Source organism: Mustela nigripes, chromosome 16, assembly GCF_022355385.1.
Source record: "Mustela nigripes isolate SB6536 chromosome 16, MUSNIG.SB6536, whole genome shotgun sequence".
Lineage (NCBI taxonomy): Eukaryota > Metazoa > Chordata > Mammalia > Carnivora > Mustelidae > Mustela > Mustela nigripes.
Genome location: NC_081572.1, coordinates 1002551 through 1017717, shown reverse-complemented (window position 1 = coordinate 1017717; position 15167 = coordinate 1002551). Strand labels below are relative to the sequence as shown.

At 61.8% G+C, this 15167-nt stretch overlaps 2 protein-coding genes across 7 annotated transcripts; both read right to left on the bottom strand.

The window, feature by feature from the left end:
• Nucleotides 1-202: 202 nt before the first annotated feature.
• SIRT7 (sirtuin 7) lies at nucleotides 203-6399 on the bottom strand. Of its 3 annotated transcripts, XR_009400406.1 has the most exons (11): nucleotides 6260-6399; nucleotides 6052-6189; nucleotides 5824-5928; nucleotides 3661-3731; nucleotides 3482-3554; nucleotides 2755-2853; nucleotides 2442-2678; nucleotides 2218-2298; nucleotides 1944-2050; nucleotides 1426-1511; nucleotides 740-830 (listed from the first exon to the last, which is right to left on the bottom strand). XR_009400406.1 is itself a non-coding variant. In XM_059380047.1 (10 exons), the coding sequence occupies exons 1-10, from the start codon at nucleotides 6350-6352 to the stop codon at nucleotides 632-634; spliced, it is 1203 nt and encodes a 400-aa protein (XP_059236030.1). In that variant the 5' UTR covers nucleotides 6353-6399; the 3' UTR covers nucleotides 203-631. The 3 variants fall into 3 exon arrangements, 2 of the variants coding, with proteins under 2 accessions (XP_059236030.1, XP_059236031.1); XM_059380047.1 differs by lacking the exon at nucleotides 1426-1511 and having other exon boundaries at nucleotides 203-830; XM_059380048.1 differs by lacking the exons at nucleotides 740-830; nucleotides 1426-1511 and adding an exon at nucleotides 1531-1799.
• A 74-nt stretch (nucleotides 6400-6473) lies between these two features.
• MAFG (MAF bZIP transcription factor G) lies at nucleotides 6474-15167 on the bottom strand. 4 transcript variants are annotated; one of them, XM_059380050.1, is made up of 3 exons: nucleotides 15092-15167; nucleotides 11306-11368; nucleotides 6474-11212 (listed from the first exon to the last, which is right to left on the bottom strand). In XM_059380050.1, exons 2-3 carry the CDS (start codon nucleotides 11339-11341, stop codon nucleotides 10760-10762), a joined length of 489 nt encoding a protein of 162 aa, XP_059236033.1. In that variant the 5' UTR covers nucleotides 11342-11368; nucleotides 15092-15167; the 3' UTR covers nucleotides 6474-10759. The 4 variants fall into 4 exon arrangements, with proteins under 4 accessions (XP_059236033.1, XP_059236032.1, XP_059236034.1 ...); XM_059380049.1 differs by lacking the exon at nucleotides 15092-15167 and adding an exon at nucleotides 14147-14669; XM_059380051.1 differs by lacking the exon at nucleotides 15092-15167 and adding an exon at nucleotides 12917-13014.

Genomic DNA, 15167 nt, shown 5'->3' with positions numbered 1-15167 from the left:
CGGAGACCCCGCCCTCCGGCGCGCGGGGCCAATAGCGCGCACGCACCTAGCCGAGGGGGCGGGGCTGGACCACGTGGGGCTCCACCCGCTCTCCCCGCCTCCCCTCGCCCGCCCCGCCCGCCCCGTCCCCGGGAACCCGCGGGGCGCCCGCTCCCGCGCCCGCTCCCGCGCCCACCGGGCAGCCATTCGAGGACACGCGGGCGACAGTGCAGAGATGTTTAATAACAATAAAAAGGCGCGCCGAGCCCAGGCTCAGAGCCAGCCCTCTGCCGCAAACCCCGCTCAGAAAAAGGTCGCTATAAAGTTACCACGTTTTAGTAAGAAGCAGTAGAAATAGGGTTGAGGCCCCTGAGACGAGCCCGGTGCACGAGGTAAGGCAGTCGCGTGCTTCCTCCTGACCGGCCGGCTGTGAAGCAACCCGAGTTCCGATCCCGCAGAGAGGCGTGGCCGCCCCCCCTCTAGGACGCGGCCCGACAGCGAGGAGTCCTCTGACCGACGGTGGCCCACGCCCGAGGTGGCCGCAGCAGTGCAAGGGAGGGGGCGCGCGGGACCCGGGGGGCAGTCCCGGCCTCGCCCCTGACTGCGAGTTCCCACATCTGCAAAGTGCCATTTGTTCTCGTCCAGCACCGGGTTACGTCACTTTCTTCCTTTTTGTGCGTTTAGTGCAGCCCCTGCCAAACCAGCCGCCTAGGACCGGGGCTGAGCTGAGCGGTGCACCCCGGTCTCCAGGCGGAGGCTCCTCTCGGCTTCTGCACAGCGACTTCCGAGTGTGGCTACCTTCCTCACCCGCACGCAGGGGAGTCGCCAGGGAGAAGATGGGGTCCTGCCACCTACCGAAAAGGGAAAGCTAGGTCAGGTGAGCCTGGGAGCCTCAGTCACAACCTGCCCCAGGGCGGGAAAGCTGACTCAGGAGGTCGCCCTGCTTCCCTTCCCGTCCTAACTGTGGCCAGGCTTTGCTTGGTGGCAGCTCCACTGTTCTGGAGCTACAGAACGGCTTAAGCTCCCCAGTAACTCAGAGGTCAGCACTCAGTAGCTCAGCCTCTGCGGAACTCAGTGTCCTTGTGGACCGCCCGGCAGGCCCAGCACACCGGGGTGAGGCAGGAGCAGCCCCAAGAGGGATGAATCACTAGCAGCTCTGGGTCCCACTTTTCACTTGTATGGCCGGGGCGGGTGGACCAGACCCTCTCCCTCTTCCCAGACTGCGGGATGTGGGGGAAAAAAGGCCAGCTGACTAGGGCGGTGTGGCCTACGGACTACACCATGGAGAGATCATGTGTCTGACTGAGATGTAGAACCACATATTATAAACTTAAGATACAGATAAGCACTGATAAAGAAAATGAGCTAAGTTAATGTAAAAAAAAAAAAAAAAAGAGTACAGTACACAATAGGCCCACATTACAGAACACCACAAACATAACATACAAGAATTGCCAGGCCCAGAAGGTGAAGGGATCCTTAATTCTTGAACCCTTTGATTAAAAGAAGTTATTGATTTCCCCTATAAGACCCTGAAAATTCACAGAGAAAGAAAGTGTAAACTTTTTACTCAATACATACACCACGTCTAAATTATCACAAATTCTGTATTAAGGTACAGTTTAAGCTTCCCCACAGTACGCCAGCTCCCCAAACCGAGTGCACCAAGACTCTGTCTGACTGGAGTCGCCGAGACCACGTCCCTTCAAGGCACCTTCCCGTCCAGGCTGTCTATGGTAGAGGGGGCCCTCCAGGCGCGCGCTGGCACATTCCCTCTCCCCGCAGGGAGTCACGCTCTCGGCTGATGCCTCAGCCGCTCCCTGCAGAGGCCGCCGGGCTGCAGTCACACCTCAGACACCACGTGCAACTCAGAGCATTCCCTGTGCTCAGTTCACGAGAACAGACAGACACAGCCCATCCACACAGGGGCAGGAAAGTGGGGGATGCACCCGTGCCCCGCTCACCTGCTATAAGGGGGGATCTCCAGGCCCAGCTCATCCATGAGGAGCTGCATGACGTCGTCACACTTTCCGTGAAGCTTCAGGGCAGCCCAGTCATCCTTCGGGGTCCACTGGGGACAGGGGAAGGTGCGTGAGGATACCCCACTGCCCCCCGATGGCCCTTTCTCAGCCAGACCTCTTTGGGCCTTGAGTTCGGGACACGAACGTCCCAAGAACTCCCTGGTTCTCCTCTCCTAAGGTCCAGGTCTTAGGAGGGGCCTCTCCGTACGCGGCTCACCTGCAAGTTCACAATGTAGAGCTTGGGCCGCCGGCTGGGGGGCTTGGTCATACACCAGAGACGAGGATACTTCTTCAAGACCTGCAGGAACGGACAGACCGACAGAAAGACCATGCACACGATAGGGAACGAAGCTCTAGGACACCAGGGTCGAACAGCGAACGGGCAAGGTGCCAGCAGGCTCCCCGCCCCCCGCTGCCCCAACCACGGTGCTGTTCACATACCTTTAAGCTGGAGCCTAAACATAGGATTGTATCTGCTTTGCTGGCTGCCTGAGTGGCTGCCTCCCAGTTCAGAGGCTGCCCCAGGGTCCCCCTCTCCCCAAAGTGCACGATGGTGTCCCGGAGCTGGGCCCCGCACTTGTGGCAGGCCCGGCCCGTCTGGTGCCGGTGCAGGGCGGTGCGCTCGGTCACATCGAACACTCTCACATACTCTCTGTTGGGGGTGCAGGCCGTGCACACCTGAGGAGGAGAGGCCGCCGTGAGCAGGAGTTGCCGGCCCACGCAGGCCCCTCTGGACCCCAGCGGGACCGCTCACTTCGATGTACATGTTCCCGTGGAGCTCCGAGATGGCCGTGCGGGGCAGCCCGCTCCGCAGGTGGAGCCCGTCACAGTTCTGAGACACCACGTGCTGCACCTGGAGGAGAGGCCAGCGTGAGTCAGCAAGGGGGCCTTGGGGGGGGCTGTGTTCATGAGTGACACCATCCTTAACCCTGCCCCGAGCCCCCAAACTGGGGGTGACTCCAACCCCATATGAAGCCTTGGAGGCAAAACCAGGGGGGCAGGTCAGTCCCAGCACAACCCGGAGGGCCCTCGGCGGGGAAGGGCCCCTGGCTGCCCGCAACAGCCCAGAAGCTCTTGGCGAGCCAAGAGCGCAGGTTTCTGCTCTCTTGGTTCGTTATGTTTCGAGTCACTGAAGGGCCAGGAGGAGGGACCCCTGCCCACGTGGCTGAACGTGCTCAGCAGGGGGTCTTCAGAGGTTTCCCACAAGCTTCCCCTTTATCTAGGTGGCTTCTGAGGTCTGTGGGGACAACGTGATAGAAACGCAGCGTGGAAAGAACTCCCAGCAGCTCTGGCCTGAGGCAGACCCCATCCATGACTCTCGAGAGACTCAAGCTGGGAGTCAAGCACTCGGTGGGCACTCATCCCCCAGGTCCAGCGGCTGACAGAGGCACAGTACAGTTGCCACTTGGGCACAAATCTGGCCGTCCAGGTTCTGCACTAGGGACCCAGCAAGCGGACCGCCAGCCACAGCAGGTTCTTACCAGCTTTTGCTCATGTAAGCGGGCGATGCTCATGTGGGTGAGGGTCGGCTCGGCCTCACTCAGGTCAGCGGCCCTGCGAGGAAACGGACAGCGACGGAAAGCACAGGTGTGGGGAGCCACGAGGTCAGGCCATGCTGCCTCTGCTCGACCGGATGGCAAGGCTGCCCTGGACTGCTTACCTAACACTTCTCCCTTTCTGAAGCAGAGTCCATACTCCATTAGGGCCCCGGTAATCTGGGATAGAGGCTGCCTGCACGTTCAGAAAGAAAATAAACCCGGTGACAATGCGTCACTGTAGGAAATGGCAAAATTCACAAGCGTGAAAAGCAAACGTTTCTCCAGATGTGTTCCAGGCTTCTCCACGCACTGGCCTCTATTCCTTCCAACGGCTCAGCACTTCTTAGTGCTACCTGCCTAAATCCAGATGGAGTGGCTCCTTGCCTCTGCCCGGACCCCTCCTCCCACATGGTCTAGCTCATCCCTCCAGGTCCCAAGGAGTCCTGCCGCCTCTGGGAATGTCTCCAGCATGGACTACAACCTGGGCTCTCCAACCACACCTGTCCTCCAAATCGAGAGAGAGGGCTGGTCAGGCTCATCTGTGGGTCCCCAGGGCCTAGCCAGTGCTCAGGGAAGGCTTAGCACATGCCGAAACCCTAGGTAGGAACACTCATCCATGTTGATTCTCCCATCCTGATAGTGCTTCCTGCCCCACTGTCACAAAGATCGCCGCCTCTCCAGATGAGATAAAGATCACTAGATTTCTCCAGTTCTCAACACCATGAGTGAAAACAGAAGGCGTGCTGGGATCAAGCAATCTTGGGTTCCCTGGGCTGTGAGTGACCTGCCTCCTGGGGAACCCTGTCTCCTCCCTGCAGCTTAAGCTTGGAAAAATGCCCCCTCGAACCACGCTGAAGAGAGACGTCGGACAGCAACACGCAGAGGAAGCGACAGAGCGGTACTCCCGCAGACACAGGAGCACAGGTGACCGCAGGAAGGAGACCCCAGGACCAGTGCTCCACGGTCTGCAAGTCAGGGTGGTCAGTGCCCCTTATACGACCTCACTGCTGGGCCTCTGAGCTCAACCCTGTTCGGAGGGTCTTCCTCTCCCCCTTGCCTGTGAAACCTTGCTCAGCTTTCAAGGCCTGGCCTCGATGCTGCCTCGCACACAAAGGCAACGGGATGGATTTCCCAGCTCTGGGCTGGGGGCGCGAGTGTCTGCATCTCTGCCCAGCAGCCCAGCCCCGCTGCGCTACCTTCGCTCTCTGCTCACCTGCCGTGTTCTCATCACCCACGGGCCTCCTGAGAACAGAAATCCTCTGTGTTCGCCTCTGCGGGGCCTACACGTTCCCGCTAAGTAGACAAGTGCCTCAACGCTCACGATATCCCACGGCCCAAGATGGCCTCTCGACAGAACGTGCCCAAACCCCCCACGCTTCTCTCCTTCAGCTGCTGTATTCTATCTCTGCCTTGCTTTCTACTTACTTCCTTTCAACGTTTAGAAAACAGGAACAATGGGGGATCAGGAGACGGTTCTGGACTTGGCTCTGCCCACATAACCTTGGGCTGGTGGGGAACCACCTTGACTTTGGCTTTTTCTTTTTCTAATTAAAGAATTTATTTATTTATTTGACAGAGAGAACACAAGCCGGGTGGGTGGGGGGGGAAGGTGGCTGGCAGAGGGAGAAGCAGGCTCCCCCCAGGCAGGGAGCCCGACCCCAGGACCTTGGGATCAGGACGGAACCGAGGGACAGGCTTCACCGAGTGAGCCACCCAGGCGCCCACCACCTTGGCTGGAAACGAGCAAGTGCCCGGACACTGTCCTGCTTTTTGCTTCCTTCCCTCCCTTCCTATCGCAAAGGCGGCAAACATTTAAAAGGGTTTAATCTCCCCTCTGCAGCCCCAAGCCGACGCACTTGGCGCTTCTCTGCGAACGAACACCGGGAGCACCCGGGGGGCGCGCTCAGTTAAGCCGCAGACTCGGGGGTCCGCTGAGGCCTCGGCCGGCAGGGGTTGAGACCGGCCCCCTCGTCCCCCGTGCTCCCGCCTGCACGGTCTCAAACACAGAAGTCGAAGGAGAAAACCCAGACGGACAGGGAAGAAAGAGCGCATCTGGGGGCGCCCGGGGGCTCTGCCGGGCCGTGAGGTCCAGCCCCACACCGGCTAGGGAGGCCACTCCGACAAACGGGCAGCAGCTTGAAGACAGCGCGTCGGGGCGGCTCGGGAGGCCAGTGCGCCGCGACCCGCCGGCCACTCGGAGGCCTCGGCTCGGCGCCCGGCGCGCCACCCAGAAGGGGGCGCCCCAGCCCGGCCCGGCCCGGCCCGCGCCCGCCCGGCCGCCTTACCGTGCTGATGCCCGCGCCGGTGTAGACCACCAGGTACTTGGCGCTCCGCACGGCGCCGGCCAGCTCCCGGACTTTCCTCCGCAGCTCCTCCGGGTCGTCGCACACCTGCCGGGACAGCCGAGGCCGGTCGTGACGCCCGCCCCGCCCCCGCCCGGCCGGGGCCCGGCCCCGGCTGTCCGCGGCCCGAGCCCCGCACCGACCGAGCCCCGGGCGCGCCGCGGGACTCGCCTCCTGCTGCCGCCGCTTCAGGCCCTCGCGCCGCCTGCTCCGACCCTGCAGCTCGGTCACCAGGTCCTCGCTCTCGGCCAGGAGCCGGCCCTCCTCGGCGCTGCGCTCGGCCGCCGCCTTCCTCAGGATGCGCGACACCTGCGGGCGCGGGGCGGGCGGTGAGGGCGGCGCGGGCCGGGGGCGCGGCGCGAGGCGGGCGGCGGCGTACCTGGCGGAGGCGCTCCCGCTGCTGCTCCTCCCTCAGCCTCCGGACCCGCTCCGCCGCCTTGCGCTCCGAGCGGCTGGGACCCCCGGCTGCCATCGCTCCCGGGAGACCCGCGCTTCCGCTTCCGCCTCCGGGCAGGCCGCGCTCCGGCGCATGCGCGAGGCCCGCCCCGCCCTTCCGGCCCCGCCCCCGCAGCGCGCAAAGGAAGCACCTGACAGTCTCTTTAAAAGGTGTTTATTGATCATATACAAAATAAAGAAAACCTTATATATCACAAACATACACTATGTACAGCAATAAATACCCGGGGTCCGGCCCAGTGCCGCCCCCCCTGGACAATAATTTAGCAATAAATACTGCACAGGGCAGGGTGCGCCCTGGGGCCAGAGCCCGCCCCAGGGAGGCCCCTCCTCACCTGTATCTCCAACACCCTGGCAGGTCCCAGGGAACCCCCACCTTCCCCTGGTTTCAGCCCCAGGCAGGACAGGCAGGGTCTGATCACCTCTGCTTGGACCCAGCCTCTCAGCGCCAGGAGAGCACCAGAGCGGGACACACGGGGCAGCCCTTGTCCTGTTGCCCTAAGATGCCAGGAGAAGGCTTTCTGCACCCACTCCCGTTTGGTTAAAGGCTTCAGGGAGTAGCAAATTGAGGGGATGGGGAGAAGGGAGGGGCTGGGACACAAGGTTGCTGCAGGGGCTGGCCCCTCGCAGTTCCAGGGCTGGGGGGACTCTCTCCTACACTCCAGCTGGGGCTGCCAGACACCCACGCACCAAGGCTGCTGCTCCAGCGAGGGGTGCAAATGCTCGTGACTGGCTCAAAGGTGCCGCACACGCTCAAAACACACAGGCCTGAAGCAGGACAGGCCATTCCCCTACCTTTGTGTGTCCCCCACTTCTCCCCACCTGCTCCAAAACTAGACAGCCAACAGGAAGGCAATACCGCGCCAAAAAGAATTATTCAGTGGCTTCTGGGGGAAAAAAAATCGTTACTGTGTTAGTTCCTTTCACCAAACCACAGCCTAAAAAAGTAACTTACAAGATCCCCGAGCGGAAACGTGCTGCAGGCTGCGGCTTGGGCTTCCCAGCTGTGGACAGGAGCGTTAGCCAGCCGGCCACCTCAGACAGGGAGGCAACAGGGATAGGAAGGGGCCTGACCACCTGTCCCAAAGCAGGCTGCAACCGATCAGAGCCGTGGGCTCAGGCACGGACCGCAGGGGCTGCTGTTGACGGTCAGACCTGGACCAGGGGCAGAAGAGCCTCCGGGGAGACCCGGCATCCGGCAGAAATGAGCACACACCACAGCTGAGCAGCTGTGTCTTCTCATGTACAGACAGCAGTGCCACCCGGAGTGGCAGCCAGCGTCAAGGGGAGGTCTCCCCCAGATCATACTCAGGGCAGGAGCTGCCCTGTTCCCAACAGGGTTGTCCTCTGAAATCTGAGTGTCTGTGTTGGGGGAAGGGAAGAGTGAGGCAAGGGTGGGAAGGAAGGTGCACATCACGGTTCACTTAGCGGACCGGTCTGCGAGACTTGGCTTCGGCCAAAGCCCTCGATTCGCTGTGTCAGAAAAGTCGAGGAGGAAAAGAACACAACACTCTCACAGCAGGAAAACGGAATAAACAAGAATCAGAAAGACACCAAACCAGCCACGTGTGGACACAGGCTCTACTGTCAAGAAACCAAGGTGAAGGGGAAAAGGGGCAGAGTGCAGAGTGGCCCCACGGGGCCAGCGTGATGGGAACGGGACATTCCCCTAGACCCAAGGAACAGGTGCTCCAAATCCAAAAGCCGTGAAAGGAAGCATGACCTCACTCACTCCAGAAGCTTCTTCTATTACCTAAACCAGACCTGCACTTTCTCTTCTACCTGTGCCCACCCTCCAACTCACCTTTCAGCTTCCAAACCTGCCTCCTCCCTCTGCTTTCCAGGTCTCCAACCTGGCAGATGGCTGGCTATCTCCCAGCCAGTGCCAGAGTGGGGACCGTAAATGGACGCGGAGGGCGTGGGCTTCTCCCCCTCTTCAGGGATTCTTACGATGCGATTCTGACTCACCGCTGCTACCACCAACATCTTTTGTCTAGACCTTAGGTAGACAAAGCCGCGCGTCAGGGAGGGGCAGGAAGCCACTAAGTATTGAGCGTCGACGGTCACAATCTCCACTGCAGGCCGACCGGGCACAATCGGGAAGGATGGGGCCTCTAGGGCCAAGAGAAGCCCATCAACAGGACAGAAACGGACAGCACATCCCTGCTACCACCCCATGGGCACTCTGGGTCAGACCGGAGGATGAATACCCCGCCAGCCCCCACTGAGTTTCTTTTCGCCAGCCCACACGTCTGTGCGTTATAGGGCTCTAGAGCCCCCAGAGAAGCTGAGGCCCATGTGGCCAGAGACAGGGCCAGCACCACAGGCAGCTCGCATCCCATGGCGAGGAGGGGCTTCCGGAGCCCGGTCTGGAAGACTAGCTGCCTCTGCAGAGGAGCCGGGCTCAGCCCAGGGAGGGCAGGTGGGCCGGGCCCAGCCCTGGAGACCAGCACCTCCACGAGCTACGCAGCACGTCACTGGAAGACACAGATCCCAAAGGAGGCAAAAAAAAAGGCCCAAGGCCACGAGCAGGAGCGTGGCGCCTGCAGACCACAGCCCTTGTCTGGCGCCACTGGAGACCCCCACCCCAGCCCGCGGGCAGGGAGAAAGGCCACCCCGGAGGAGCCCCAAGACCACCTGGCTTAGCCTGGGAAGCATTCCTTCACGGCGGGGAAGCACTGCTGGGCTAGGTGGGCAGCAGGACTGGAAACTCCCATGTGGGCCCAGGGGTTCCCGACGAGGCCCACGGGAAGCCTACAGGGACAAAGCTGGGATCAGCGGCCAGAGCCCACGCATGCTGACTGGAGGCCAAAAGGAAGACACATGGGGGTACCTCGTGCCTCTGTGGTCCCCGGCAAACCCGCCAGCCATGGTCAGCGGCGGTAGGCGTGGAAGCAGTGGGGGGGCGGGCACTCTAGGACTGCCCCTCGTGGCTACCCTGCCACTGGGTCAGCCCAAGCCTTACACAGACATGCGAAGCCCAGGCTGTGCGGGGTGAGAGCAGCAGAGCCCTGTGTCTGGTCCCCGGGGGTCCCGGGTCAGGCACTGAGGCAGAGGGGGCTGGACTGATGGGCGGCTCCCCAAGGCCTGCTGGAGCCCGAGCTGCCCAGCACCCCTGTCCAGGTCCAGGCCCAGCAAGCCAGCAGAAGCAAGAACACAACCAAATCCAAAAAACAAACACAGGATTAACAGACACAAGAAATGACACCCACAGGTCAAAGGTCACCAGAAGCACCAGCACGTGACGCGGCACAAGACCTCACCAGGCACAGACAACACCACGGCACCGGCAAGAGACGGAAGCAGGAAGGGCAAAGGAGTAAGTCACTTTCGGTACAATTGCAAAAGAGATAGCAAAGAGCCAGGACGCGCCTTGTGGTTGCTCACGGCTTGGCTTTTTTTTTTTTTTTTTAATCTTTTTTAAAACTAAGTTTTATAAATAACGTCTGATAACTCTGTGTATATAAAAACTAAACTCCAACAGCCACAAAGACTTGTCCATAAGTTTACAAGAAAGGGATTTTTTTTTTGTTTGCTTTTTTCTTTTGTTAAACTAGCAAAGTTTCTATTATACTTTCCTTCCTTGTCCATATATACGGTCAAATGTTCTTGCTTGTTTTTTGTTTTTTTTTTAAAAAGACAGTTTTATAAATACTCTGCAGCTCTTTTTTCTTTACCTTTTAAACATATAATTTAATAACTTCGTAAAAGGAACTCCTCTCTTAAATAAAGGGCTATGTAACCACACAAACAGGTCATGTAAACAGTGGCACGGGACCCATCGCAGGACACTGGACACACCCTTCACGTATGTTCACAACCAGTGATTTGGTCTTGTTCAGTGCAACGCATCAGGCTCGAGCACCCTGGCCCCTGGCACAAAGCCACGGAACGCCCCCTCCCTCCCAGCGCCTACAGAGCCCAGGCTAGTGGCCTGCCCGCCCAGGGCCCTCGGGGACACCCTACTCCCAGGAGCAGAGTCCATCTGTGCCTGTGGCTGCACTAAGAGTGAATCACAGCCCCCGGCCAGCCAGCAGCCGTGGGAGCCCGCGGGCCACCCAGGAGTGGACAGCAGCCTCCCCTTGCCCTGGGGCCCTCCCTGCTCTAACACCCGAGCTCCAGAACGCTCATTCGATCTTTCTCTGTTCCCACAGGGCCAACTCTGGACGCCAAGCCTGCACCGCCTTGGTACAAAAGGGACTGGGGGGCAACCCCACGTCACCGCCGAACTGACCAATCCCAACACACAAAACACACGATGACGACGACGAGATCAAAGGGGCTCAGCCCGGCGCCCCTGGGGTGCGGGTTGTGCTTTGCAGGGAAGGGAGGAGGCAGGAGAGGAGAAAGAAGGGGACAGGGCTGCCAAACTCGCCATGCGCCGAATGGCCCCTCGCAGACCCGCCCGGGCAAGCGCCAGTCCCTACGACCGGGCGTCCGTCTTGGACTTTACTATCGTAATGACGCTAGTGGCGGCCACCTTGCCGGGGACAAGGGGCCCCAAGCCGGCAGCGAGGGGGCCCCGGGCCGGAGCCACGGGGCTGCGGGCCACGGTCCTGGCGAAGTTCTGCAGGGCCTCGTACTTGGCGCGCAGCGCGTCGAGCTCCAGCTTCATGCTGGCGTTCTCCGAGGCCAGCTTCTCCACCTCCTGCTGCAGCTCCGCCTTCTGCTTCTCCAGCTCCTCCTTCTGCGTCACGCGCTTGACGCGGCAGCTGGCGGCGTAGCCCCGGTTCTTGAGCGTGCGCCGCCGCTGCTTCAGCTGGATGATCTCCTCCTTGGACAGGCCCCGCAGGTGCTGGTTCAGCTCCCGCACCGACATGGTCACCAGCTCCTCGTCCGTCAGGCTGGTGCCATTCTCACCCGGCTCCCGCTTCACCTGCGGGCGGGACTGCGCGTGAGGCCCGGGCTCCGCGGGGACCGCCCGCCCCAGCGCCGCCCCAGCTCCGGGCGCCGCCCACGGTCCGCTCACCTTCAAGGCCTTGTTTCCTTTATTGGGGGTCGTCATAACCCGGGGGCACGGCGAGCAGGCACTCTGCGAGACAGGGAGCGGAGGTCAGGACCCTGAGGACCGCTCCCCTTTCTCCCTCCCCGGGGCACAGAGCCGAGGGAAGGGGCCCAGTCCCAGCCTCAGCCCTCACCTCACCATTCCCAGTACCTGGCCCGGAGGACCACCTGCCAGCCTCTGGCTAGGCTGGTCCCTGGCCACCTTGTCCCTAGGAAACCCAGTGGGTCTGATGGGGGAAGGGGGACAGAAGGCCTGTTAGAAAGGCAGCGACCAGAAAGGGGCCTTGGGAAGAGTTGAGAGGGATGCAGGAAAGGCCAGCCTAGAAGGAAGCCGGGAGCTTTAAAAATAACCCCAGTGTGCGCCCCAGAGCATGGCTGCGCCTGGCGAGTCACGCTGACTCAGCACATCGCTCCCGCTCCCGCTCCCTCACCAGCCCGGCCTGGCACTCCCCAAGGCTGCCAGCCAACACAGCCCCAGGGGACCCGCAGCCTAAGCAGAGCACGGCTGGGGCCAGAAAGGCCAGCCTGGCCAACAGCAGGTGCGGGGCTGGGCCCAGTGACCCTGCAGCTGTGTACTCGGGGCCCTACCTCCTACAGCCACCTCCCCTTAGCTGGCCCTGTCCCCACAAAGGCTTAGGGGCCGGTGGGGACTCAGGCCAAGAGAAGGATGCAGGACAGTCCTGATTCTCCCACAGACTTTTCACTTTGAAGAGCTCGACTGTTTCCGGCATTGGTGGGAGCACCCCCCCCCCCCGCCCCCAGGTGGCAGGCGCCCCAGGAGAGGCTGGGCTCAGCCCTCTCTGCTGCTGATGGAGCAACCTTCCTGTGGCTTTGGATTGCCGCATCTGGTGCCCCTGCCCCACCCCAGCCACGCTGTTTCCTAAGAGGGCCCGCCGGGCCACCCAGGGGTTCTCCTCAGCCCCCTCCAGCCCCAGCCCCCTGCCAGGGGTCACTGCCCACAGCATAGGGAAAAACAACATAAGGGCTTGGGGGAGGGGTGGACCAAAGGGCCCCTCGCACCCATTCAGTTGCCCTTCCCACGCCCGGCCCTCACTGTCTGCTTCCTCGAGCCTTGCCAAAGACATTTATGTGCACCTAATCCTGCAAATTCGGCTCAGCCTGCCCCCACCAAAGCTTCAGGCAAGCACACTCCCTCCCAGCCCCCTGCTTTCCAGGTCAGGCTGGAGGGAAAGCGGACCCCGGCCTCCTGCTGCAGGAGGTGTGAGCACCGTGAGCAATTCTGGGCAGCGGCGGGGGTGGGGCTTGTGACCCTTGCTGGGGAGGTAAAGCACAGCTTAAGGAAGTGGAGGCTCGCAAGGTGGCTCTAGGGCAGGACTGCCACTCACCCCTCCTCAGCCCAGGGCTCTCAGGCCGCGCCGCAGAGCACCAGATGGAGCAGACAGAAGCTAGAGGTCAGAAGGTCCTGAGGGCCCCAAACCCACTCTGGGGGACAGGATCTCATGGCTGAGCTGCCGGGGCCCCCCCAGCCTTAAGTCTGAGTTGGGGTGCAGGGACACTCCCCGGGGTCCTTCCACTGTCAGCCCAAAGGAAAAGCCTTGGCACCAGCTTTTCTCACCAGCCATCCTCCCCCGAATGCTGAGCACAACAGTGACTTCCTGAGATCACACAGAAGAGTGCGGAGCGTGGCGGCTGGGAGCTGAAAAGTGCCTCCTCGGCAGTTCTCACCCTCCGCAGAAGGCCTGAACTCAGCACAAGTGCAGCCACTTGCCTCCTAATCAAAGGTGCAGGGGGCTCGTGCCCGCCGTGGGGGAGGGGCAGGGCTCAGCAAAGCCAGGGCTTCTGCGGCCTCTGCCCACCAGGGAACACACACAGATGCGATGGTGACGGGCTTAGGGGAGGGGCTGTGGGACACAGCTCAGGGCACCTCGGGAAGCCAGAAGGAGGGTGTCCAGGAGGCTGGATTGAGAACAGGCTCCCTCTACTCTCCACCCCAAAGAGGGTCCAGGGTTGGGCCCCAGGGATCCTTCCCCAGTCACCTTCCCCTGAGGGTGAGCCACACTTGTAGATAAGACACGGACCGTCCCCCCCGGGCGACCCACTCAGGCTGACAGCCAGCTGGGAAGGGAAAACTGGTTTCGACAGCTCCATGCCCTGAGGGGGGGGGGGGGGGGGGCTCTAGATGCACACGCAGGGCAAGAGCCCGCTCCTTCCCCGGCCTTCCTGCCACCCTGCCTGACAGAACCACCTCCTCCAAAACCCCTGAGCCACTGCAAGCCGTTCTGGAAAGAGTGGAAAACTTAATCTGCACCTAAGAACAAACGAGAACACGGAAAGAAGTACCCTCTTCGGGAATCCGCACTTTCCTAGGGTATAAAATTTGACCCAGAGATCAGCTGAGTTCAACATCCGGCACATATAAGCCCAAGGCTAAGTGCGTGTGTGCTGGGGCGAAGGGGCATCCCTGAAAACCAACCACAAGGCCAGCCTGACCCAGCCACGAACCCCTAGGCAAGAATGGTCAGCTCTGGTTGAGACAAAACGCCCCAAGCCCTGGAGGCCAGGAACCACCCACACACTGAGGAAAGGTCAGGCCGCACCATCCTCAGGCTGTCACCCCCCAAGAGGCCCAACACCCACCAGGGAGGGCCACAATCTTTGCTGACACCCACACAGCACCAAGCCCCAACCTCAAGCAGGACAACTCTAAGGGTGATCAGGAACCGCCGTCTTCCGCTCCATGGCTTCCACACCAGCCCACCGGCTGTGCCCCAAAGGCCACAACCACCACCTGCAGCTCTGCCCCACACCCCAGGGCCAGGCAGCAAAAGGGGCAAGGCCTGCTCACCAGACACCTCGCTTTCCAGATGTCAAAGTCCTGTTGTTTCCTCTCATTGGCAGTTTCCTGGTAGGGCGGCACCTGCTTCCCCTGCCCTGTCCACTGTCCTCCAGGCCTTGACCACAGGCACCCTTCTTTCTCCCACTGACTCCCTCTCTGGCCAGGGGCTATGCCTCTCTTGCCCGCCCAGGGGCTGCCCAGCCTAGCCAACCAGACCAGCCACAGGCAAAGCCTGCTCCCCAGCCTGGCAAGCACGGCCCCCTAAGCTCCTCCCCTGCCCTCCTCTCACTCGGAGAACTATTTCCCAGTTTAGGGAACTGTCCCAGACGCTGGTCAGGGACCGGCTGCCTGAGAAGAGCCGGCCTGGGAGGAGATGGACAGGCCAGCGGCTGCGCATTCTGCCAGGAAAGAACACCTGCACCTGGGCGCCCCCCCCCTTCTCACGCCCCTGCCTTCAACTCGCACACCAGCCCTAACTTGAACGGGTGGCCCAGCCCCGGGGGCCTGGCCCTTCCCCAGTTTCCCTCCTCCTCTACGTGTCGGGCCTTTCGGACCCCAGGCCCCTAGCTCAAACCCGCCCCCACCCCAGACATCAGAATGAGCATCGAGTGACCTCATGCTGATGACTCAGCAAGTCTCCCTCTGGGCTCTGGCACGCGTGCGGCGGAGCGAAGCCGGCGCGAGCAGGGTCTTCCCGGCCCCGCCACGTGCCGCCCCCTCCCCCCAGGCCCGCCGAGGACCCCTGCGCCCGGGGAGGCGGACACAGACACCTGATGAATCAGCAGCTACACCCGGGGGCCCCCCGAGGCTCTTCCGCCGAGCCCTAGGCGCCCCGCTCGACCCCACCCTTTCCTCCCGCCACCGCGGCCGCCCCTCCCACCAGGACGCCCGGGGCTCCGCCGCGCGAGCCCCGCAGACGCCCCGCCCCGCCCTCCTCCGTCCCCCGCGACCCACCCCAGCACCCCGGGCGCGAGGGCCAGGAGCTGCCGCTGACTCGCGGGGAAACCGAGGCACGGGCCGCCCGGAGGGC